Source organism: Callorhinus ursinus, unplaced genomic scaffold (assembly GCF_003265705.2).
Source record: "Callorhinus ursinus isolate GAN/ISIS: 27379988/994484 unplaced genomic scaffold, GSC_fseal_2.0 scaffold4, whole genome shotgun sequence".
In the NCBI taxonomy this organism is placed as follows: domain Eukaryota; kingdom Metazoa; phylum Chordata; class Mammalia; order Carnivora; family Otariidae; genus Callorhinus; species Callorhinus ursinus.
The window spans coordinates 118,776,822-118,803,351 of record NW_027397066.1 but is presented as its reverse complement, the minus strand read 5'-3'; the positions used below and the strand labels follow the sequence as shown (position 1 = coordinate 118,803,351).

The following is a 26,530-nucleotide window of genomic DNA, read 5'->3' as shown; positions in this document are numbered from 1 at the left end:
GCATGCTTTCAAAACTGTAAGATTTAGTATACACAAAAAGGAAACTACTCTGTATAGATAAAAATGCACTAGTACTGTTCTGTCCTTGAGCCAAGATGAATTAATATTTTGGTTCTTTTCTCTGTAAAGATTGTTCATTATTGTTGAATTTCAGTATGATTGCAAATTAAATGATGCAAAACTCAATAAGGCAAAATACACAAAAGACCAATTAACATGTTATCTCAGTAAGTATATAGAAGAATGAGGGAACATACTGTTCCACATAGTAGCATATAATTAAGATGTAGTCATAAATCAAAGAAATATTATAACTTGTATAGGTACACAGGTGGCTTTTAGAAAGACTGATTAGTTCCTCTTGCCCCCTTAAGATAAGAGTTCAGTTAGTCCTACAAAATTAAACAGAATAATTTCTCAAACTTCCCACGGTGTGTATGCTTCAATGCAGATAGCATGCTGGAGACAAATGTTTGCAAAGTGTTAATCTCCTTCTCTATTCCTGTTCCAGATGCTCTCTACGATGTCATCACTGTGGGAGCCCCAGCTGCCCATTTTCAGGGATTTAAGAATGGTGGTCTTCGGAAACTACTCCATAGATTTGAAATGGAAAGAAGAAAGTAAGTGATGACAAGATGCATTAATGATATTACCTTCCCTTTGGGGAAGTTTGTTTATAAGGTTAGGATGAAGAAGCTTGGTCCATCACAATGAATAGTTCTTGACATCTCCGACCCATGAAGTAACTTAAAGTTGTCGAATGTCCAAAAAAATACTTGAGCACAAATTAAATTAGAATAAATGAAATGCCTGAGTATGTTGCTAATGGAGTAGCACTATGCTGGCAGAAAAATCTTCTGGAAACCATGCTACTGAAAAATAGATATATTCTAGTATCAACTATGGCTCATTCAGTGGAATGGTATTCATGTGGAGATTTAGCTGAAGATGGTCTACTTTAACTGTGCAGCTGAAGACACTTGATGGAGAGCATGAGTCCTGATTTATGAGTCGGACCCTGCTAGTGATTTCCATTGTGGCCTAAGGCCAGGCACATAACTGCCTATCATTTAATTGTGTCATTTGAAAAAGAGACAGCAATATAGAACTCTTATCTGTTAAATGGTGAGATTAAAAGAGAAATCTTGTATTCCTGAGGGACAAGGCATGACACATAAACCAAAGTATTATCACTGTCATTTATAATTTTATTATACTTCCTCAATTTTTTGTGTGTTCAGTTACTTTAAAACTACTGCATCAGTAGTTTATCCCCCAGGTACTCACCGCCCACGTACTGAACTTATCCTATAATATGCCTATACTCACGTAAACCATAAAGAGTGTTATTTAGGTGTAAAGAGTAACTTTCCTTTCCTTTTCAAGTCGTGACTCTTCTTGGATTACGATCCCAAATTTTGAAAATTAGGGGAAAATAGTTATTCTTAGTCATATTGGTTTAGTAATAGTATTAGAAAATCTGAGTGGCAAAACCAGAATTTTTAAAAAAGTTTTATCACATAACACATTTGTTATTCAGTGTCCAGATATTCAGGAAGAAAGCATTAAAGTAAGTTAGAACTGGGGCGCCTGGGTGGCTCAGTTGGTTGAACTTCTGACTCTTGATTTCAGCTCAGGTCATGATCTCAGGGTGGAGGTCCGCCTTGGGCTCCATGCTCAGTGGGGAGTCTGCTTGAGATTCTCTCTCTCCCTCCCCCTCTGCTCCTCCCGCTGCTGGCACTGTCTCTCTAAAAAAACAAAGAAACAACTTTAAGTTAGAATTGAATAACTGATATACTATTATATTAATATATAAACTAATATATATATCTTTTTTTTTAGATTTTATTTATTTATTTAACAGAGAGAGACAGCGAGAGCAGGAGCACAAGCAGGGGGAGTGGGAGAGGGAGAAGCAGGCTTCCCGCCGAGCAGGGAGCCCGATGCGGGGCTCGATCCCAGGACTCCGGGATCGTGACCTGAGCCGAAGGCAGACGCATAACGACTGAGCCACCCAGGCGCCCCTATCTTTTCTTTTTTTAAAGCAGTTGACTTTGGGGGTTGCTTGAGTGGCTCAGTCCGATAAGCTTCCAACTCTTGATTTCAGCTCAGGTCATGATCTCAGGGCTGTGAGATGAGCCCCACATTGCATTCCACACGGGGCATGGAGCCTGCTTAAGATTCTCTCTCTGCCCCTCACCCCTCTCCCACTCACATGCTCACTCTCTTTCTCTCTTTCTCTCTCACTAAAAAAGCACACAAGCATGCAAGGAAGGAAGGAAAGAGAAAGAAAGAAATTGACTTTGGTACCATACTATTAATTTAGATACAGTCCTTATTTAGATTACTCCAGGTTTCGTTTTTGTGTTTGGTTGGTTGAAAGGGCATAGATAGAGTTCTATGAGATTTTATCACAGGTGTAGATTAGGGTAACTATCATTAAGGTAATCATAAAGGATTATTCCATTACCACCAGGGAACTCCCTCAGGTAATCCCCTAATAGTCACACCCTCCCCCAAAACCTTCTGCTGCAGAAAGTTATTCTGTTGCCTTATTATTTCAGCAGGGAGTAGAAATTGGAATTGCAACCAGGTGCTCTGAGGGGAGAGGCGCCTCCTATTTAATTCATGGAGGCTGGAAGTCAGTTATCACAGAACTAATGGGGAAAGGATCCATCTCTTTGTTGAACTGGGAATGGGAGTGTAATACAGGTTTCTGTCCATGGGCTCTACCAGGGAGGGGTGTTTCTCGCCGACCCCTTGCTGCACCATTATTTGAGTGGGGGAGCAACCTGCCATTTTTGTGGTATCACCCCTAGAATAGACAAGTGTGATTAAAAGTTTTCTGCTCTGTTTGGCCACGCTTTACTAGTTGTTTGGCTTTTCTTGGATGCCGTTTTTACCTGGCATTTTGCATTATTGGGATAAATGAGACAAAGAAAAAAAAACAAAACAAAACTGTGGAACTCACTGTCATGTTATTCCTTAAGTCCTAAGGCACCTAGTCAGTCTGCCTTCATTTTCCCACCTCTTAGATTCTTCTGATAAATGACTTACAGGTTTTGACTAGAGTGTTTTTTTGTGATTGGAGAAGTAAAATAGATTGTGTTTACTGCATCTTGCGTGGAACTAGAAGTCTCTAATCTTGACACTTCATCTAACCTATTTGTTTTTCTCAATCAAATGTTAGAGTTTATAACACAGTTAAAAGACTGAAAACGGTGCACAGGGCACATAAAATCTAGTTGAGCATATAGAGTTGGCATGTGATGATACATGGAACCTAACCATGTAACTCCCTAAAATATTATTATAATGCTACTATTAAAGAAAATGTTGAATTGTGTGGTTAGGTTCTGAATAATATTTTTTGAGTTTTAAATATCTCCATGAATATCGGAATGTTTTACTATTCTTCACCTCTCACTGGGATGTTTATATATACATAATCACACACACACACACACACACACACACACACACACACACACACACACACACACAGCTTTCTAGGCTCAAATTTAAAATAAAAATGAAAAGAGCATCCAATGCTTATAAACATTGATTTGCTTTAGGTTTTTGATATGTGTTATATAGCCCGTTGTTTTACTAATGACTTTATTGACAAAATGCAATGAAGTTTTTTAATTAAAAAAACAATTTGGTGTGGATCTCAAAAGCACTCCATAGGGCAGTGATATAGGACAAATATGGCTTGCTGAGGCAATACACAGAGGAGCATGGTTTCAGCCGGTCCATCAAGTTAAGAGGTGATCTAAACAAGGACTTCCAGCCTAAAGTGACATCATACTATGCAAATTATTTTTCTGCAGGCTTTTTCAACAACAAATATTGCATTTGTCAGTCAAAAGCAATAACAGAAAAGTAAATTTGACTACATGAAATAAGTAACAGACTAACACACTTATTTACATTTGTCAGTAATAAAAGCACATTAAGTGAAGGAATTCTCTTCACCTCTTTTCTTTTGATACTTCCCCTAATATTTTGATACTTCCCTAATATTTTGATACTTACCTATTTTAGGCCAGTTTTTTGGGGGAACTACCATAGCTGTTATACTACTTCACCTTCACTTATTTTCTTCTCAGTTATACTAATGAAATACTGTCGTTTGAGAGCACATGTAATTTATGTGTCTGTTCCTTAGGGAACTGCTTTTTGATGAATACACTGACCACATAATGAAAAAGGCTTTGGTATAAGAAAGCCTTGCTTATAGGGGCGCCTGGGTGGCTCAGTTGGGTAAACCCCTGACTCTTGATTTGGGCTTGGGTCATGATCTCGCAGGGTCTTGGGGTCAAGCCCCATGTCGGGCTCAGCATTCAGCGCAGAATTTGCTTGTCTCTCTCCCTCTACTACTCCTTCCCCCTCCCCCTGCTCATGTTCTCTCTCACTCTCTCTCTCAAATAATAAATAAATAAAATCTCTTAAAAAAAGCAAGCCTTGCTTATAGTATTCATATAATGTAATTTAGATCACATAAAAGTTCATTTTGAAAGCTACAAGATAATTAATTGGGAAGAGTGATCTTTTTAAAGTACAAATGTCTGAGTATATCACTCCTCCGCTCAGGAACCTTCAGGGAATCCCCAGTCATCCACTGGGCTTTCCAGGCGTCCGTGGTCTCCACCAACTTTCTACTTTCATCACCACCTTCTCCTATAGTTGCTTCTTAAATGCTATTCAGATTGTTTCCTTAATGGACCTCACACTTTTCTACCTCTTCTTTCCTTACTCAGTTCCCTTTTACAAGAAATTCTTCTGTTTTCATCTTCCCACTATTTTCTGTTTCTTTCTGTCAAAACCATACACCTAATCCTATTCAAAATTCCACACATCATCGTCCTAAGATTCTACCCTCTCCATGATAGCTTCCTGATTTCCCAACTTGATTTGACTCTCTATCCTAATATTTTATTTTTTCTCACCTTATAGCCTTATTAGGTCAGAGTTAGGATCGTATTAGGTTTGTTCTTGTCTGATACTTCTGTAACAGCTCGTGATTTCCTGGATGACGAGATACCCTATTGAAATTTGGATCTTCTGGAGTACCCCACAGAGCATTTGGCATACAAGTTCAAATTCAGCAGGCACTGGAATTCATATATGAATCAGATACAGTCTCTGATTTAAAGTGCTGAAAATACCAGTGGGAGATCAAGTTTCACAAATAACAATATTACCGTAAGATCAGTAGTACATAAAGTAGGGCTTCTTAACCTTGACTGCATATTACAATTACCTCTGGAGCTTTAAAACATTTTATCTATGCCAAGATATCACCCCAGACAAATTAAGTGAAAGTCATGGGAATGGAGCCCAGGTATGGGTATGTTTTACAAAGCTTCCCAGGTAAGAATAATGTGTAACTAGAGATAGATGTGAGTGAATAGTGCTGGGAGAAGACAGGAAGGGTGTGGAGACTAGACACAGGGATAGTGACACAGATGAGTTGAATTTGAAAAATGTTCAATATGGAATCTCAATTGATATGTATCAGGAAGAAAGAAAATCTATGCAAAGTAATGTTTGTTGATATAAGGAAGAAAATTGTGCAAATTTATGCAAAGTCTATGCAGAGTAATATTTGTTGGTATAAGGAAGAAAATTGTGTTTGATTACTGGAAATTTGTGTTGAAAGAATCCCAAATTCATTCATAGTTGCGAAACAGAACCAATGATGGGAGTAAAGCTGTAATGAAATATATTTTCATTATATTGAAATGAAATATAATGAAGATCTGAGAAAAACTTGGGCCTGAATAACGTGTGAGCAAATAAAATTGAACATATTATAAGGGTTTTCATGCTGTAAATATGAGATTTTTCTGAGACAAAACCCTAATTGCACATGTATTTTTCCAAAAGACCAAAATTAGGATGTTTGTAAGCCGTGTATTCAGTTGTTACATCAAACATCTATGTGTTGCTGGAGTCAGTGATTTACCTGGAAGCTCTTTAAAGCTTGTGGATTCCTCCCTCAAAATATGATCAATTCTTTACTTCTGTTATTGCTTAAAAGAAAGTGGGAAATTGCCACAACACATATTTTGCCTGCTTTGATCATTTGTGATTTCAGCAGGAATTTCAGACTCAGACAGAACTTTGACTAAGTAGGATCATGACTTGAAAGCATAACCCTTTCCTTAAGATGGAAAAGCACCTCATGAAAACCCAGAGTCTTTATAAAGAAGAAAAAGTGCCAGTGAAGGGCAATGCCAACTCTTGTTTGAGACTATTAATTCCCTGTGATCTGCCTATTCATTTGGAGTGAACTCAGAACTAACTCCTTACAAATGATCTAATGTCACATGCGTGTGGACATGCCCTGGTGTTCCCACCTCTGCCCCCATCTGTTCCAGATAAGAACATAGTCAACATTTACTACCCCACAATTTCAAACAGAAAAAAGAAAAAGATCACTTGGAAAAATCGTAAGTAAAATGAACTAAAAAAAATTTTCCTGACAGGAAATATATAAAAAATATATATATGTATATATATATATATTCTCGTTGAGCCTGCAACAACCTGAGTCTGTATTAGAATTTGGGGGAATTTTCTGAAGGAAAGTAGAACATTAATACAAAGAGTTAAACAAACCAGTCTTACCTTTTTGAGATCGATGGTTATGTAATCATATGACAAAACAAAACCTCTTAGGAAAATTTTCCTATTATAAGGAGAAATACAAGTAGATGTTTCCTCATTCTTTATTATAAATAAAAAACTTCTTGGATAAAAGGAAAAATAATGCATTAGGAAAGGAAGCTCTATGTAGCCTACAGTGTAACAGGCATTCAGTAAGCCAGAAATGGGAACTGGATGTAAAACCTCATACTACTACCTTTGATATATATGTTCTTCTGATAGAATCACTAACCACTGTCTAATTTGGGGAGACAAAACATAAATTAACATTTGTAGTTAGTAGTATAGAGCTGAGATATCTAAGCAAAACTGTCAGTTTTCAAACTTATCCCTTTTTGTACTCTCTCCAGTAACGAGGCAGTAGTTACAAAAATATTTGTTTTAAACCCTTCATTTCCATACTTAAGACTAAGATTCTCTCTCTCTCTTTTTTTTTCTAATGAAAGGGAATGAGTGATTCAGATATATTCAGTGAAAGCAATAAGACTGCATCCATGATTTGATTTGGAGAACCAATTTTTTTTCCTACTGAAGCTCTTTCTCTGTCTCTAGCTTGATCTCTGGATTTCTCTAAGAAATTTGTCTTGTTGTTCACTAGCAGAGCAGTTTAGTCTGAGATCACAATTCTGTTTAGTATTTTCTGTGCACCAGTAGGTCATGTCATGTATCTTTTCAGTAGAAATATTTTGATCTTTCAATAATGTATATTTAAAAAATATTTTCTTTTAATAATTTTCTTTTTAAAATTTTAATTCCAATGTAGTTAACATACAGTGTAATATTAGTTTCAAGTGTACGATATGGTGAATCAACACTTCCATACATCACCCTGTGCTCATCACAAGTGCCCTCCTTAATCCCCATCAACTATTTAACCCATCCCCCCACCCACCTCCTCTCTGGCAACCATCAGTTTGTTCTCTTTATTAAAGAGTCTGTTTCTTGGTTTGTCTCTTGCTCTTTTTTTTTTTTCCTTTGTTCATTTGTTTTGTTTCTTAAATTCCGTATATGAGCGAAATCATAGGTGTTTGTCTTTCTCTGACTGACTTATTTTGCTTAGCATTATACTTTCTATTATCCATGTCATTGGAAATGGCAAGATTTCATTCTTTTTTTTTTTGGCTGAATAATATTCCATTGTATAAATATACCACTTCTTTATTTATTCATCTATCAATGGACACTTGGGCTATTATAAATAATGCTCCTGTAAACATAAGGGTGCATATATCCTTTCGAACTAGTATTTGTTGTTTTTGGATAAATACCCAATAGTATGATTACTGGATCATAGGGTAGTTCTGGTCTTAACTTTTTGAGGAAACGCCATACATTTTCCGGAGTGCACCAGCTTGTATCCCCACCAACAGTGCAAGAGGGTTCCTTTATCTCTCCATCTTCATGTTTCTTGTGTTTTCAGTTTTAGCCATTTGAACATGTGTAAGGTGATAGCTCATTGTGGTTTTGATTTGCATTTCCCTGATGATGAGTGAAATAGAGCATCTTTTCATGTGTCTGTTGGTCATCTCTATGTCCTCTTTGGAGAAATGACTGTTCATATCTTTTGCCCATTTTTTAATTGAATTATTTGGGTTTTAGGTGTATGTTTATTGGAAAATGTAAAAAAGTCAAAAGAAAGATTATGTAATCTCCCTCCTCAACAAGAGAGTGACTGGTGGCATATGGGTGTGGTCTCATCTAGTTTATTTTTGCACATATAATTTACACCTTTATTTTTTTTCTTTTATAAACTTAAAAATTCAGAAAGGCTTAAAATGGTTAATTCTTCAAAGTATATCAATTGAATGCTCTACATTGAAAAAAAATCTGTGCGTTTGTCATTCTTTGGAAGTCATGACCAATCCACCAAAACTAGTCTATTTTAAAATATCAGTCTTTTAGGTTATAGCTAAAATTCATGTCCTATTCACTTCCAAATACATTTTCTTTCCTTTTGGAAAAAAAATACTTTATATCATACACACACACAAAAAAAACCCCACTTTATATCACACAGACCCTTTGGAAATAAAGAGTAGGTATTAATAAAAGCCCTATCCATTCCTTTTTTTCTTTTTTTGAACCAGCACCTGGCAATACGTTATTTTCAAGGAGATAGCAATTTCATTCTTTATGTAGATTATAATTTGATTCCTTGGGGGTATATTTTCTTCCACCTGTGATTTAGTCTTCCTCAGCCACTCTTAGCTCTCAGCTCAGTTCATCTTTGAGCGAATACAAAGCTAGGGCTGCCAGAACTATGTCCTAGGTTTTTCTTCTCCATGTGCACTTCCCTGCGTGTAGCTAGCTCCCTGTATATACAGCATCAAATCTTCAAGAGAAAGTGGGTTTTTATCTCTTATATATGTATAGTTTGGAATGGCAAGAAAATAAACCGTGTTGAAATAGTCATGTTGAGACTTGGATGTGTTGTCCAAACGACATGATTAGGCTTGCAAAGCATTGAACTACCTGTGATACAAGGGAATAGAAGGATTTTTCTAAGTTGCATATGATCCTAAATGAATTTGTAATGCAGATTTTCTCCTTCTTTATTCTTTTTAACTATACAAAAATAAAATTTGCTTGTAGCACATAAATTTAAAGAATAAAGAAGCATATAAAATGAAAAGCCTACCTCTTCCAATATCTTTCCCTAGAATAAACCACTTAGAACAGCTAAATGTATTTCCCTGTGTAATTTCTTCTAGGCTTCCAACCATTTGAATTTTCAATGGCTATGACTCAGTCCACAAACTCAAGTTCATTGGAATGTGATGTTCTTGAATTTTCCATAACTAAGTTCATTTTTTTCTGGCCCCATTCTGGCTTAAGGCAGAAACTTTCATTTCAGACAATTCATGGACTCCACTCCCTATATGGATGGAATCATGGCTTGGGCATTAGTCGCTTTGTGACATTAGTCAAATTGCCTCACCTCTCTATAACTTAGTTTCCTCATTTGTGGTGTGGAAAAACTGTTTACCTCATAGGGTTGTTCTGAGGATTTAATGACTTCATATACAGCAGACAGTTTATAACAGTGCCTGGCACATAATGAGGGCCTAACAGCTTTTAGCTATTATTTATGTAAAATATGTAAACAAGTATATTTTCACTCAGAAAAAGGTTTTGGTGATGCCTCATTTCAATTCATGAAGATCTCATTTTTTAAAAGCAATGTAGCATTTTATTGATTGAATGTAGCGTAATTATTCAACCAATGCAATATTGATGGTCACTTAGATTATTTCTAATTTTTTGTTATAACTACCTGTGTTCACAGCATACACCCTTATTTTTATGTCCCTAAAAACTGTGAGCATTTCTTTTTTGATAAACTCCTAAAAGTGGAATTTCTTAGTTGAGGTGGTTAAATTTTAGAACTGCTGCCATGTTTCCCTCCAAAAAAAGTAGTATCAATGTGCATAAAATGCCTAATTGCCCACATATTCTCAAGCTCTGGGCTTCTGACACCATCTCTGAGTTAAGCCCAGATATGGCCCATGAGGTCCAGACATGCATTTATAACCATCTAGCAGATAGCTGTACATTAATGGTATCATCCAACCTCTTCAGTGTCAACATATTCAATCATCTCTCAATCTCTTTCCCTCAAACTTCTCTTGAGAATCTCTTTTCTTAATAAAAGTCACCACCATTCACCCAGATGTTCAATTCCACTTCCAAAGAAATAAAAAAGAAAAGAAGTTCTATCAGTTCTACCTTCTTATTTTTCAGGAAGTCATTCATTTCAATAATAAATTATGGGTTAGAACAATTCTAACCTATGGAATCACCATCTTTTAAATATTCTTTGCCAAATCTCCTAATCCCTCTCTCTCTTTCCAGACTGGCTCCCATCGAATCTGTTTTTTTCACTGTGGTTGGAGTAATATTTCCAAAAGGCAAATACAATCTTGTGATTTCATAATGTTGAACATTTCTTAGCTGCCTCTTGCCTGGAGTATAAAGTTCAAGGTGCACAATATATTCATGTGTCATCTGGTCCCACTTTCTTCTCCATTTACATCTCTCACCCCACCCTCTATATGAACCAGACTAAATTTCCTCAGTTTCAGAGCTGCCTACAAGCATTCTCTGACCCATTAGCTAGACTGCTGCTTTAAAAAGCCTTCTGTGTACAATCATTCCTAATTGTCTGTCTACCCCTCTGGACTACGTGTGCCGTGAGGACATGGACCGAGTACATCTGGTTTACCACAGTATCCTCTGGAAACTAACTTATATGTGTTCTTTTGGGGGGGGATTAAAGAAGTGGAAGGATTGCCTATCACGGGACTGTCTCTCCTCTGCATGAAAAGGTCAGCGTGACTGTATCAGGTAACAGAAACATAGGGGATATTTGTGGAGTTGGCAAAGAGAAGTAGAGGAGTATTTATAGAAAATGTCTCATGAGCTTTAAAAACAGCCATTTTTTTTTTCAGGTATTAGAATGTTAGTGTTTGCTTGCACCTCACTAGGAAGGAAAATATACTTTTATGGGTTCCGAAAGGGGATAGATGATAAATTTTGTAAAAATAGCCTAGCTCAAGACGAACCAGGAGAGATGATGGACTCTGAAAAACAAACTGAGGTTTCTGGAGGGGAGGAGGGTGGGAGGATGGGTTAGCCTGGTGATGGGTATTGAGGAGGGCACATTCTGCATGGAGCACTGGGTGTTATGAACAAACAATGAATCATGGAACAGTACACCAAAACAAATTATGTAATATATGGTGATTAACATAACAATAAAAAAATTTTTAAAAAAATAGCCTAGCTCAAAATCTGAGCAATAGTGACTTTAACATTTCAGTTGGTGACATTTTTCCAATCACCTACCCAAAAGCTTGTGAAGCCAACTGTGATCTGAAGCATAGACAAGAAGCGCTATATGTAGTGTGACAGTTCAGAACTCTTAAAAATTAAATCTTTCCCTTAAAGAAATGACTTTAATTGTAAATGAAAATAAGTTTGTTAAATGACCTAGAATTTCTAGTGATAATAAATTTGGTGAGGAGAAAAGTGTCTAAAATGATAAAACACATCATCAATCCTCATTTGGGGATTTCAGAAAGCCACTGAACTTCTCACCCTTCCATTTCCTTGTTTGCACTATTGATGTGGCTGATTTCTTTTGAAATCATTAGATTATTAGAAAGAGTGGTTAAAATCTTGAGATCAGGAAGATAATTTGGATAATTTGACTTTTACAATTAAATGTTTTAATTTCACAGCCATTATAATATGACTTCTGGTTTTATCTGGGAAGAAAAAGTAATCAACAGGAAGATTAGGACTTAAAAGATATAATGTGAAATCTAATAAGCAAATTACATAAAGAAGCCTTTCTTACTTAAAAAACTAAATATGAAAAGATAATATAGTTTGAGGACTTATTTTTTATAAATCAAGAGTTGTATTTCTCCTTCATTGTAAACTGAAAAAAAAATAAATGTAAATCATGACACTGTTATGTCATCTCAAGTAGTATGCATTTAATCCAAAGAAGAACTCTTATACTCAGGTTAAACACTGAGCAACTTCCAGCATATTTTTAAAGCTCCCTATTAGCTTAGATAGTTAACATCCATTGGTCTCAAAGGCAGCAAACAAAAGAAAAGAAAGTCATCTATAAATAGATTCCCAGAAAATAAAAAACACTGTATTTTCCAGAGCTTTAAAATAGTAAAAGTACTAACTTAGAGAAAAGAAAAGAAAAAGGTATGTATGGGATCTATGTCATGGAAGAATCACACAACTGGCTTGTATAACATGAGAAAAATACTGTTAGTGCAAAATCCTTGTTAGATGGGACTTTGTCTGAACAATTCAGTGTCTTCTTCCCTGTCATGAGGTCTGTGTTAATAAGCAGTTATTGCAATGATTCTGTCAGAGGAGAAAAATGGCTTAGCCTAGGGTGGTGTTAGCACAGATACAGAAAAGGAGATTGGTTACAGAGATGTTTGGGATGGCTTGGCAACTGTTTGGATTTTGTGTGTTTGTTTGGAGTGAGAGGTAAAAATCCAGAGTTATCAAGAAAGACTCCCAAGTTTCTGTACAGCACACGTGTGTGTGGTGAAGCCATTCACTGTCCTTGGCTCAAAAATTCCAAGAACATAAAGAATCTGGAAATGAGGGAGAGGAAGAAGGCGGGGGTGGGGGGAAGAGAGAGGGGAAGGAAGAAGGGAAGAGGGAGGTGGGAAGATGAGGGAAGAGAAGAGAGAGAGAGAAGAGAGAGAAAGGATGTAAGAGTGGGCAGGACAGGAGCCAAATCTGAAGGATATTTGTTTGCTCTATCAAGTCCTGGCAGCTCATCCTGTAGACTATGGGGACTCACTGACAGGTTTCTGTCTGAGGATTAACAGGATCAGATTTGTATTTTGAACCACAGTGAAAAGAATCAAGAAGAGCAAACAGGCCATTATAATACTAATGGGGAGAGGAAATGGGTGACTATGGAGTTACAGATTTTAAGAAAGCTTTTATAGAATTGAAATCCAACTGGATGAATATTGAGGGAGACTAGTCAGGGTTGCAGGACTCTTAGTACTCTGGTTTATAAAACTGGGTAAATGCACAGGTTGCTGGGAAAGAGAATACAGGATGGGGCGCCTGGGTGGCTCAGTCGTTAAGCGTCTGCCTTGGGCTCAGGTCATGATTCCACGGTCCTGGGATCAAGCCCCGAGGGTCCTGGGATCCAGCCCCGCGTCGGGCTCCCTGCTCTGAGGGAAGCCTGCTTCCCCCTCTCCCACTCCCCCTGCTTGTGCTCCTGCTCTTGCTATTTTTTTCTCTCTCTCTGTCAAATATATAAATAAAATCTTAAAAAAAAAAGAAAGAGAATACAGGAAATAAGCCATTGGTTTCCATTGCTTGGTTAATAAAGTCAATTGTATATATTCAATATGAAAATAAGTTTTGGGAAACAAGAAAATAATTTTGTTGAGTCTGTGCTTTTTTTTTTTTTTTCCAATTAAAGAATCTTTAAAATGTTAGAACCAACAGGTTCTATTCCCAACAGGGAATCTCAGAGATCACAAATTCCCCTACCTACTTTATTAATGAGAATACTCAGATCCAAAGATTAAATCACCCATACATGTAAGAACAGAACCAGAGCTAGAAAATTAGACTTCTGCCCCTACTCTCAGGTTCTTCTTCCATACTTGTTCACTCTCACGCAATCGGTAGATATTTAACACAAAACACAGGCTCCCAATAAATGAACAGTGTTAGTTCTAACTAATAATGTAAGTTATAGATGACCTTTCCAGAATTGATTTTGCTGCCCACCAGATAGAAATATAAGGAAAAAAAAAAAGTTGGTCCATTCAACTCTTTATGGGCTTTAATGAGAATATAATTTTAAGAGGAAATTACTTCACCTTTACAATTACAAAAAATACATGAATCGATGTGGTAGTTAGCACTATTTTAATCTGCCTAAAATTGTTCTGTATAGTAGTCAGTAAAAAAAAGAAAATATTTTTAGACATTGGTTCTCTGTATATAGCCCTACCAATATACCACAGGAAAACCACTTATTTAGGAATCGAAATAATAAAAGAAAAAGGTAAACTTTTCAAAGATGATCATAGATTCTATTCATAATAGTAAAATATTAGAAACATCTTGAATGATTGAATAAGCACTCTTTGCATCACTAGCGTAGAGCACTGTGTAGTCTTATCTATTAGTGTTTGGATTATGAGGTATGGAAAGATGTATATAAAAAATGTACCTGCAAGAAAACATGAAATTATATATACACAGATGTCAATCTAAACATGGGTGAATGTTTTGGAAAGGATAGTAAGTTTATGTAAAGTGGTGCAGATAGATGCAGACAGGACTCTAGTTTTTTTGGATACTTTTGTTTTCTCTCTTCCTTTTTTTAAAAGATTTTATTTATTTATTTGAGAGAGAGAGAGAGAGCTTAAGAGAGAGCTCACAAGCCGGGGTGGGGAGGGGAGAGAGGAGAAGCAGACTCCCTGCTGAGCAGGGAACCAGATGCGAGACTGAATCCCGGGACCCTGGGATCTTGACCTGAGCTGAAGGCAGATGCTTAACCGACTGAACCACTCAGGCACCCTCTCTTCCTTTTAATTTAGTTGTACCATAAGAGAAATGTCTTTGTAAAACCCTTTTTCTACTTCTCCTTCCAGCAAATATGGAGAACTAGGTGACCTGAAAAAAAATCTCCAACGACAAAATACATAGAAAGTTAGACGCCATGGGACATCTTTTGTCACAAGGTCATGTGACATTGCTTGTAAATGAATGTCTGACCTGTCAAGAATGTAAGAGCCATAGTACTGAGTGGTTAGGAAGAAGCTCTGAAACTATGGCTATGCAAAGGATATTTAAATTTGCAAGGTCTTGTGAGAAGAAAGCTGAGGTTAAAAAAAAGTTATTTATTCCCTGTTTCTTCCTCTCGGCTACCAGCCCTGGCTTGTGGCATTTAGAGGACAGGCATCATCATATTCATCCACCAGTTATCTTGCTGGGTCCCTCTGGCCTTTTGCTTTACTCAGTGCATTCACCCAGTGGCAGTCATTAAATATTTGTTGAAAGCAATTTACTGTGAGATGATTTTCAGATTCTTTCTGTAGTCTAATCTGTGTTATAAAATAGAATCATACATCTTCTGTAATGAGCTTTGTTTTAATTAGAAGATGAGAATGTCTTCAATGATATTTTAAAATTTATAGGCTGTACCTACCATTATGTTACTAAATAAAAGATGTTTCCTGTGTTAGTTATTGTATTACAATTTTTCTAGATTTAAAGTAGACCAAATCATGTTCATGAGGTAATAAAACATAATTAAGAGTTCAAACTGTGTGATAATAAAGACCTGGGGATAAACTTTGGTTTTACCATCCATACTAGTTGTTTGATCCAGGAGAAGTTACTTAACCTACCCAAGCTTCAACTTCCATATCTGTATGATGGAATAATATTTATTCCTCTAAATTTTGTCAAGATTAAATGAAATAATCTCTACAAAGCATTTAGCATAATGCTAGTCCTGTGTTATAGACTCAGTGATTATTGGCTATTATAATGAGAGAAAGAGGTTTGGATTATTAGTATAAATTCCATAGAAACCCCCCATGAAAGTATCTCTAGGTTTAACAGAAAAAATCAAATGGTTCTTAAATATACTTTCTGCTTCCCTGTATTCTTATCCTAGACTCATAATCACCAACACTATAATACCATATTCTGAAAACATTTGCTTAGTTTAGCCCAGCTTTATTAAGGTATAATTGACAAATAAAAATTATATATATATATATAAAACACACAACATATATAATTGTCATATATTATATTTGTGAAATTATTACTTAATCTACCCATCATCTCACATGATTATTATTTTTCTTATATTTTTCTTTACCTTCGTCTTTTCATCTTGTCTTCATCTTTGCCTTCTTTTTTTTTTTTTTTTCTGGTGAGAACACGTAAGATCTGTCCTCTTAGCAAATTTCAGATATACAATACAGCATTGTTAAGGGTTGTCATGGTGCTGGACATTAGATTTTCAGAACTTACACATCTTGCATAACCAAAACTTTGTACCCTTTGACTAACATCTCCCTATTTTCCCCTCCCCACATCCCTGAAACCACCATTCAACTCTCTGCTTATGTACTGTAATTTGCATACACCGGGCCTGACCTGTTTTAAGTGTATGATTCAGTGATTTTTAGTAAATTTACAGAGTTATGCAATCATCATAACATTCCAGTGTTTGGGACATTTTCATCACCCCAAAAAGGCCCCTCATGATCATTTACAGTCAAGGGACCTTTTACTTTGGCAGTGTATTTGGGAATGGTTTCCATTCTTGTACTTAATCTTACTCTATATTAGGCATGTGAATGGATAAGATCCAGGATGGAGTTGAAAAGTTTTTGAGATGAGAGGGAATCAGGGGACGTGATTTGGGTATTACTCCATCACACCTTTGCAGAGTGAGCATGAAAATACCAGAAGGCATACTAGGCAGAGACAGAAGTGACCAGATCCTTGGAAGTTAAAAAAGGAATCAGGACAAGTGAATTCAGGAATAAATGGAAATAGGCCATAGAAGGAAGTGAAATCACATTGGCCTTTGTTTATTTAAAGGTCATATAATAGTGCCTGAAAATTTTTTAATAGGGCAAGAACAGGGATAAGGAAAGATTGTAAATAGAAAAGAGATCTTAATGGTTAAGGAATTGCAGATAAGAACTTGCAAACTGAAAAGTGGGACAGTAGAAACCACTGTAATCAGAGACAATAGGTAGATTTCCTTTGAGGGTAAGTTGAGCTGAAATGAATTTTAGGACTTCTTCCCTCTTAATTAGCATCTTCTGTCACAGTGCTAATAAATGGCAGAATCAAGTGTGTTATTCAAAACGCTGATTCTAAAATCTCTATAAAACTAATATTTTTTAAAAAAGAGTTGATTCAAAGATAAACATTAATTTAAGCTTCTATCGTATAACTAATTTAATTATATAAATGCAATCCATACGAGGTAAACAAAACATACACCATTTGTCTTTTAGTTCTTTTCTCTCAGCCATACTTCTTGCAAAAAAGAGAAAGAATACAATGGGGGAAGCAGAGAGGTATGCTTTTACCTTCTACAATTTCATGAAGCACGTTGTTAAATCCTGTGAAGCCAAAAGGGTATATTCAAGTGCACTAAGGTGTACATTTTCATTTATTATCCACATAGTTTTCTTCTCCGTTAGAACTGAGAGAATGTCTGTCCCTCCGTCTGGATTCAAGAGATCGTTTTTTTTACAAGTAGGGCTTGGGTTGGGAAAAAATAGTCCTTAGGCTTTTCCTCTGGAGATTTAGTTCGGCCACAGAAGCAGAGGCATATTATTCTTTATCATTTTTTTCTCTGTTCCTCAACCCTAATCCTCTTCTGCCTGTGCCTCCTCCCTGATCTTTTCCTTCCCTTTTCCCTCCTTGCCTCTTCTTCATTTCTAATCTATATTCTTCCATGACTCTACTTACCAAAATAATGTCTTAGTTGGGCAAATGGGTTAAGGGGTGGAGGTTGCAGTGGTGTGGGGAGAAGTGGCAGAGCAAGTCCCAGGATCTGGGTGTGAGCAGGAAACTAAGGAGGAATTGCTTTATTTCTCTCTCCTCGCCTGCCCCCTGCCTCCTTCAACCCTAAGCTAAGTCAAGGATTCCAATGTCTTAGAGTAAAGGATAGAGATAGGAAGACCAGTTTGTAGGGTAGAAGATGATGGTGGCTTGCACCAGGGTTGGTGCAGTGAGTACGGAAATAAATGGTTGAAATCTGCTTGTGTTTTGAAGGAAAAGGCAGAATTTTCTGGAGGAAAAAATGGACAAAGGTAAAAGAGGAAGAGAAGAAACATACACCACATCAAACAGACCTGCCATGAACTGAGATGGGAAAGTGTACAGAAGGAGCTGGTTGTGAGGAGCAGAGAGGGAGCTCAGTTTGGGACATGATAAATTGGAGCTGTGAAGAGGAGAGCTTTTGTTTTTAATTAGAGTTCAGGGAAAAGGTATAGGCTAGAGATGTGAATTTGGGAATCATCACAACTGAAGTATTTAAACCAGAAGATTAAATGAAATTACTTAGGAAGGGCATGGAGACTAAAAAAAGGAAGTGCCCCAAGGAGTGGGTTTTGGAACGTGCCAACACTAGAGGATGGGGAGATAAGGAGGACCAGCAGAAAGCATCTGAGGTGGAATAACCACACAGGAACATACAGTGATTGTTTTAGTTGTATTTTGGTTAGCAATTGGAGTTTATGAATACGAATGTGATTTCACTATGTGCTTTATTTTTCTTTACAACTTGAGAATATGACACCTCTGGTAACAACATGCACATGCTCCTGTGAGTTATGGGTGTGTGTGTGTGTGTTGTGCCTGTTTTCTAATTAAACTGATACATAATTAAATAGATATATATTTTTAGCGTATATATATATATATACACGCTAAAAATATATATATACATACAGATATATATTTTAATTCCGTTTCATCAGTAGAAAAATGTTATGAAATTAATTTCAATTTTCATTGTTCATGATTTGCTATATTATTGACATCCTATAAAATATTTTTTGTCCAAGCAAATACTTTGTCTTTCTTCTGGTTTTGTCTGATTGATAGTTAATTCATGTGTTTGGATTCAGTTTAAATTTCAGACCACTATAAAATAGAGTTTAGCTATATTCTTTTTATCTCAATAATTAAATTATACTCATAACTTTCCGTTTAAAAAGCTATAACTGTTAAAATATATGACATGTTTAAAGAGTAAGGCACTGAATAGGTAAAGGAAATTTATGTAAACTTAAAATTATTTTGTGGGTGGCGATATTTTTTTTCCACACCATACTATTTCATCCTTGACATCAACATTGGCTTTTATTGTGGAAAATGAATCTTTCTGCTTCACAAGGTATGATGCTCATGGTTAAATGACCTAATGGGGAGAACCAATGCCTGATATGTAACTTTGCTCCAATGGAGACTGACTTAGGAGCAGGGGGTGGGAATTATAGGAGCGTCCCATGATGGAGATTGGGGAGGGAGAAGAAGAGGAAAGGGAGTATGCTGGGAGGGAAAAGATGAAAAGATGATGAAAATAGGGAGGAGAGGCAGCGCTGATAATGAGAAGGGATGCAGAACAACCTGTGCTAGATATAAAGATGGAGTACAAGGGTAGCCTTGTAAAGGGTATCATGGAAATAAGAATAACTTAGGAACAAGGAACTTGGAAGTTAGAATGAGAAAAAGGACCTTTATCGGCGTCATTGCTAGCAAGATCAAGGGCTTAGAGGGGATTCACAGCCAAAACAAGGGCAGCAGGTGTCTCTAAAAGTGCTCAGCTGTGCCTGTGCATCAGCTGGATTTCCTGAGGTGGCTGTTACAGATGCTACAACGCACTGATGCCAGGGAATCTGTATTTTTTAAACAAACACCCAGGCCCTCTCCTCACCCCCAAGTGAATCGTATGCCTGCTAAAATTTGAGGACCACTGAAACAATAGGGAAAGTAATAGGGAAAGAACATGTAAGAAATAAATCTTGAAAATGTATGTAGGAGACTCAAATGGAGAGGAGAGTCTAAAGGAATTTGCAGAATTAGAAATATGTAGAAAAAAAATAATGAAAGTAGGGATGCCTGGGTGGCTCAGTCTTTAGAGCGTCTGACTCTTGGCTTCTGCTCAGGTCATGATCTCGGGGTCCTGGGATGGGGGGATCAAGCCCCACGTGGGGCTCTGGGGTTCCATGCTCAGCGCAGTTTGCTTGGAATTCTTTCCTCCTCCCTCTCCCCCCCACCCCTACCCCCTGCTCTTGTGCCTTGAAGCACTCTCTCTCAAATAAATTAATAAATAAAATCTTTAAAAATAATAATAATAATGAAAGTAGGTAATGTTCAGGAATAAAGTAACAATGAAATGCCAGGGAAGTATGAGATGAGTAAAGAAGGAAGGCAATGGTGACAGGAACCAAAAGAATGCATGGGATTGAATTATGAGAGGGCAGGCATGACACCCTCAAAGAGGACAGTTAGGGGAAGAGAAAGATGGAAGACCACACATGGCCTCCATAACTCTGCTTTCCAAGAGCTAAGCCGTGGAAGACCTGTCAGTACCCAGAAGTTGACAGAAGAAAGCAAATTATGACAGAAGAGCAGATCAGTGGAAAGGGACCACCAAGCAGCTACTGCATGTTGCTTTCTATGTTGGGACTGTAGTTAAGTCTCTCTCTGCTGTCAGAGGTGCTGAGTATCAAACATCATCCCCACCCCCACGACCCACCAATATCTTTAGATAATCACTTTCTTTGCAAAAATAACACGGAGTTGTTTCATTTCCTAATCCACTGTGGTGGATTGAACTTTGTATCGGGTCTGAGTACAGATGAGTAAGGGAGACCTCATAGGTGGTGATTTTTGTTAGAGGCCTTAGCACACTTTGCATGAGATCAGATGAACCAGAAAAAGTTACAGATAACTGGCAGGGACGAATGTTTTCTTTCTCCTCTTCACCATTGTTCTTTGTTCATTTGCTTTAATTTGCACTGAAATATATGTAATAAGTAGTTAAGGTATGTTTTATTTTTAGGCTCCCATTTCTGAAATGTAACAGTCTGTAAGTACAGAATTAAGAGCAAATTCTCCTAAGTGTCACACACCAGCGACATATTTCTTAGACTTCGCAAACCTGTATCCCTCATCAGCTTCTTGCCCTAGCTTCTGAATAGTCCAAGCAACCAAGGGTTTTTCTTTTGATCATGTGATAAATAAATACATAAATAAAATTATAGGAATATCCATTATATCTTTACAAGAAAGAGTGTTGTCTTCCTAAAGAAACCGGTACTTTCCCCTAAAAGTCATTAGTGTAAATGGAAGGGGAGGAGGAGTGCTCCCTAGACGTTAGTTTTTCTCATTGGATTCTAATATTTCTAAATAAAAAATGGAATTATGGGAATTTTAGTAATTTAACTGGTAAGTGTAGAGAAAATAATAAAAACTCAACACAGAGTACAAGATATATGAAAAATGCTTTGACAGTTGGATGCAAAGAGATGTAGGCAAGTACTGCACCAACCAAGTGAACTGCCCTCTTCTTTCACTTTGGCTGGTTTTTTGCTGGTTTATTCTTTTCCCTGCTGAAATGCTTCCTTTGTCTTTCCTAATCCAAAGATTCCTTCATTCCATGGAATCCTTACCCCCATAATATGCTTGACCAGTTCTTAGATGATGATTATAAAAGTCAGTAATTCTTCAATTAGTAATCAATTTTACATTTTTTTCCAAGTGAAATGAGAAAGCACTAGGAACAAAATGGGTAATGATAAAATAGCATAATGAAATTTTTATGCTATAAATATTCTTGTTCTATCCAATAAAATTCTCCTTATGCCCACTTGGCATTAATATGTTTTTTCCCCATTTCTCAGCTATTAAAATTTACTCACTCTGCCCTACCTATCATGGGGGGAAATATAGGTAGTATTTATTGAATGCTTGCTCTGTGTTAGTCACTGTTGTAGGCATTTCACAAGGATTATGACCAATCTTAGCCACCTTTTAGAATTCTTGTATATTTATGCCTAATTTCCTGTGGAGGAAACTGAAGCCTGCCTAAGGTCACCCAGCTAGTATGTGGCAGAGCCAGGATTAACATTCAAATTAGCCTGAATATAAAAGCTCATACTTTTCTTTTCACTCTGTACTAATGTGACTTCAAGTTTATTAATAACTAACAATAATTTTATTTTGAATACTAATACCTGACATATGTAATTATAAAGAATCTTCCTTGTGGTTGAGCAAAACTCGATGTATTTCACTTTTAAAATCTTTAAAAAAATATCTTGGTCTTAAAAAATATCTTGGTCATTTTACTTAAAAAACTCTTAGGACATCATATAAACCTCTTAGAATAGTTCTTATCTGTTCAAAAGGAAGTCATGCTATTTGGAGTTCTGTTTCTCATTTGCCATCTGGTACTAAGGGCTGCAAATTCTTTCTGCTTTTTTGTGTAACTTGCCTTTATCTTTGTTGTTCCAGTACTGGATACCAGTTTATTTACTATTCACCTGAAAACACAGCCAAAGCAAAAGAAGTTCTCAGCAACATCAATCAACTACAACCTCTGATAGCAACCCATGCAGACCTACTGCTTAATTCTGCAAGCCAGCATTCTCCAGACAGCTTGAAGAATTCTTTAAAGATGCTTTCAGAAAAAGTAAGATCCAAATCACTACTACAGTGGGGAAAATGAAATACCCAAATCCCCATTGGTGTTGCTTTCTGCATACATTGCCTTTCATAGCATCTGGAAATGTAAAATAGACTAGGTTAAAAAGTAAGCTTCAAAGTATTGCCACAGGATCAAAATGAATAGGCCTCATTCTCTTTTCAAATCTTACTGATTAATTTTTTTTAAAGATTTTATTTATTTATTTGAGAGAGAGAGAGAAGAATGAGAGATAGAAAGCACGAGAGGGAAGAGGGTCAGAGGGAGAAGCAGACTCCCTGCTGAGCAGGAAGCCCGATGTGGGACTCGATCCCGGGACTCTAGGATCATGACCTGAGCCAAAGGCAGTCGCTTAACCAACTGAGCCACCCAGGTGCCCTGATTAATTTTTTTTTAAGTAGGAAATGACACCTGTTATTGGCTAAGGTATATTTTCTCTTTTTCTTGACATTTTTCATTCTCTTTGGTTCATGGTCTTATTAATAATGAGTTAAATTAGATTTTGAAAATTACTTTATTTTCCTCTGGTGATCAACTAATTTTTACGCATATGAAGCTATACATTTGAATTAGGAATGTCACTTCATTTGAAAGCACAACTTTGATGTGGATTCTTATCAGTAGCATGGGGTAATTCCTCTGCCTCAGTTTGCTTTCTGCAACCTTATCTACTGGGAGAAAGTTTTAAAAGAATTAAAAAATATTAGCTATTGTTTGAAATGTAGTGGGACCTAAGCCTTAATTTTTTCAAAGGTGCCTTGCACCTGTGTATGCAAAGAGGAAATGTAGTCTGGCATGGGGTAAACACTCAGCATCAACGTTCATAGCTAATTAAGGCAACTGAAAGATTCAGAGAGAGCCAAGATAGAAAAGGTAAGTTGTAGCTTGAGTTTAACTATAAAACCAGGTGTCCTGGAGTCCAATTCCAATACACTTATCCTTAATCTTTGCATTCTGAGGACATCTTGCAGTTTATTATGAGATAGTTCCAATAAATATGACCTTGAAGAAACTGAGCAAAAAAAAAAATTCTCATTATATCATTTTAGAATAAAATAATGTAGTTTGTCATGTCCCTAAGGAACAGATTCATAAAAACTTGGGTATTATATATTTATATATGTTTGATTCATATATGTTAATTTATAATATTAAAACCTGGCACTTATTGAACATTTTAATGTATACATTATCATATATTTTTCTTACCGAAAAAAACTAATACCTATTTTCATTAAAAATTAGCTAATATTGGGGCACCTAGGTGGCTCAGATGCTTAAGCATCTGCCTTTGGCTCAGGTCATGATCCGGGGTCCTGGGTTCGAGCCCTGAATCAGGGCTCCTGGCTCAGCAGAGAGCCTGCTTCTCCCTCTCTCTCTGCCTCTCTCCCTGCTCATGCTCTCTCTCTATCTGAATCTCTATGTCTTAAATTAATGAGTAAAATCTTAAAAAAAAATTAGCTAATGTCTATTCAGAAAGGTCAACTGAATTGCCTCATAAATTAAAACGTGAAAAGTGACAACCTAAGACTTCCAGTTCAGAATGCAACAGTCTTTCCATGACTTAACAGGTACTTCCATCATGAAATGGAAAGAAAAAAAATGACCCACACTTCACAGATACCCTTCTGTTCCAAGTATTGTGCTTTATGACTTACATGATTTCATTTAGTCTTCAAATTTAATTTTTAAATTGTGGGTACTATTATCTCCATCTCACAAAGGAAAATGACTGGAGCTCAGAGAAGTTAAAAAAAAGATGTGTGAAATCACGCAGCTAGAGTCAAACCTAAGGTTCAAACAAAACTGGGGTTCAGACCCAGGTCTGGTTGACTCTGGGTTGGAAAATCTTTCTGGTATCCTCTTTTTAATATATGTGTTTTGACATTTCCTTTTTAAAAAATTTTTAATATCTTTTTGTTAGACGTACTCCTCAGTAATGCTTCAGTATCCTGATAGTCAATAAATATGTCTAATAGTCAATAAATATGTTATGGCTAGAAAAAAAGAGGGGAAAAGAGGAGAGTGTTGCATATAGTAAAATAATATAATTTCATTTTGGTTGATTTCTTTTTTGGATTTGCAGATGATGTGAGTTTTTTCTGGGTTCACCTAAACAGAAAATCTTAGCAAACAGCACATCACTGCAGTGATTACAGAGCAGTGTTTATATTCTTCCTGTGCATTGGGCAGGGGTTTTGATGTCCTTTCATACATCATTTACAACTTGCTGCAGTGATTGGGGTGGAGGATTGGACAGGGTGTGAATTTTCCCCTGTAATTCAGTATTGCTCCAACTTTTTTCCCTATGTTTTTCTACTAAGTAGACAAACTTCATCTACTAATAAATCTGTCAGTCCTTGAAATCAGGGAGATCTTTTTGAAGTTAAGTTTGCAAGCCATGCATTATTTTAAGAATTCTGTCTGGAATTTCAAAGAATTATCTAAGTTAACAGAGTTTTGCATAATCTATGAAGACGGCTAATAGTTTAGGGTTTAAATAATGTATGGTCCATGAACGTAGCATAAAAGATAAATATTCTTAGTGGCATCTTAAATTTTATTATAATTTAATATTAGAAAGATATAGCTTAAAATTTTTTGGATTTTTGTTGTTGTTTTAAGGTTTTATTTCTAAGTAATCTCTATACCCAATGTGGGGCTCAGACTTAACAACTACAAGATTAAGAGTTGCATGCTGTAGTGACTGAGCCAGCCAGGCTCCCCTAAGACATTTTGTCTTTAAGATCGGGGTCTTTCAGGGCACCTGGGTGGCTCAGTTGGTTAAGCGACTGCCTTCAGCTCAGGTCATGATCCTGGAGTCCCGGGATTGAGTCCCGCATCGGGCTCCCTGCTCAGCAGGGAGTCTGCTTCTCCCTCTGACCCTCCCCCGTCTCATGTGCTCTCTCTCTCTCATTCAAATAAATAAATAGATCTTTAAAGAAAAAAAGATTGGGGTCTTTCACACTGTGGGTTAGAGCATAAAAAACCTTTTTTTGTTGATAGCCCACTTGTTTCTTTATTGAATCGGAACTGGTTTGTTTAGAAAATAAATACTTTGCTTATTTTCTTTGGAGCTCATTCATATAGCATATTCAATACATAATGGGGATTATCTGTGTTCATACTTATCAAGGAAACTCCATACTCAAGTATGGGAGAGTTCTCTGCACTAGGCTGGGGAGGGCTGAGGGCAGCCCATGGGTAGTGTAGAGGAGGCATTCAGTTATTTTGTAATGAGATGGCATCTTTCCTCTTAGGTAACATGTTGCATATGGAGATGATAGCAATGGACACATTATCAGATCAATATATACTCAGAGTCTGGGGGTGGAAAGCAAAGGACAACAGAGACAACTGCATATTCAGAGAATCTCAGAGCAGCAACATTTGTAGATCTGAAGTCAATTCATGCCATTTCTACTGTTACTGATAACCAAGCCATAAGACTAAGGCTCCCCAGCAAAATTCCATCCCTCTAAACATCTACTGGTGGAAACAAACAAACAAACACAATTTATGAAAAGTAAAAATACTTACTGAGTTCATACTAATTATCAGGTGCAGTTTCTGACACTAGGTGCATAAAATGGAATAAGACACAGATCTTTCCTTGTCTTCCCAAGAGATTCAAGGTTCTTGATGGTAATGCTTATTTATGATGCTAATGTTGATGACAATAATAGCTAGCATTTATTACAGGTTTAATAACTATGAGTGAGGTGTTATTATAACTTTCCACAAGTCCATGAATTTTCAACATTTAATCTTTTTAATCCTATGAAGTAAGTACTGTTAATAGCCTTATTTTATACAGTAGGGGAAACTGAGGTACAAAAATATATATAATGTACCCCAAATCACACACCTTGTGAGTCTAGCTCCAAATGCTGTGAGCTTAGCCACTATGCAAAATGGTCAAATGTTCCCTGAGTTCCATGTTGGACACTTGCATATGGAATGAAGGAAACAAGTAGGGATGTGGGGGTGAGAGTGGGGAGAACAAAACTAAAATTCCGTAAGAATAAATTTTTTTAAATAATTTTTTCATGTCCTAATGTGCACAAACTTAATTAAGTTGTT

General features: G+C 36.6%; 1 protein-coding gene across 7 annotated transcripts in view; it reads left to right on the top strand.

Annotated features, from left to right (window-relative positions):
• Positions 1–26,530, top strand: part of INPP4B (inositol polyphosphate-4-phosphatase type II B) — an 864,684-nt gene that overhangs the window by 679,056 nt on the left and 159,098 nt on the right. For all 7 annotated transcript variants that reach the window (XR_012378034.1, XM_025874245.2, XM_073892293.1 and 4 more), the window contains 2 exons: positions 512–620; positions 22,258–22,435. Coding sequence is in view for 6 of the 7 variants with exons in the window: in XM_025874245.2 (XP_025730030.1) it covers positions 512–620; positions 22,258–22,435 (287 nt within the window). In the remaining variant the exon portion in view is untranslated. The remainder of the gene's footprint in view (positions 1–511; positions 621–22,257; positions 22,436–26,530) is intronic.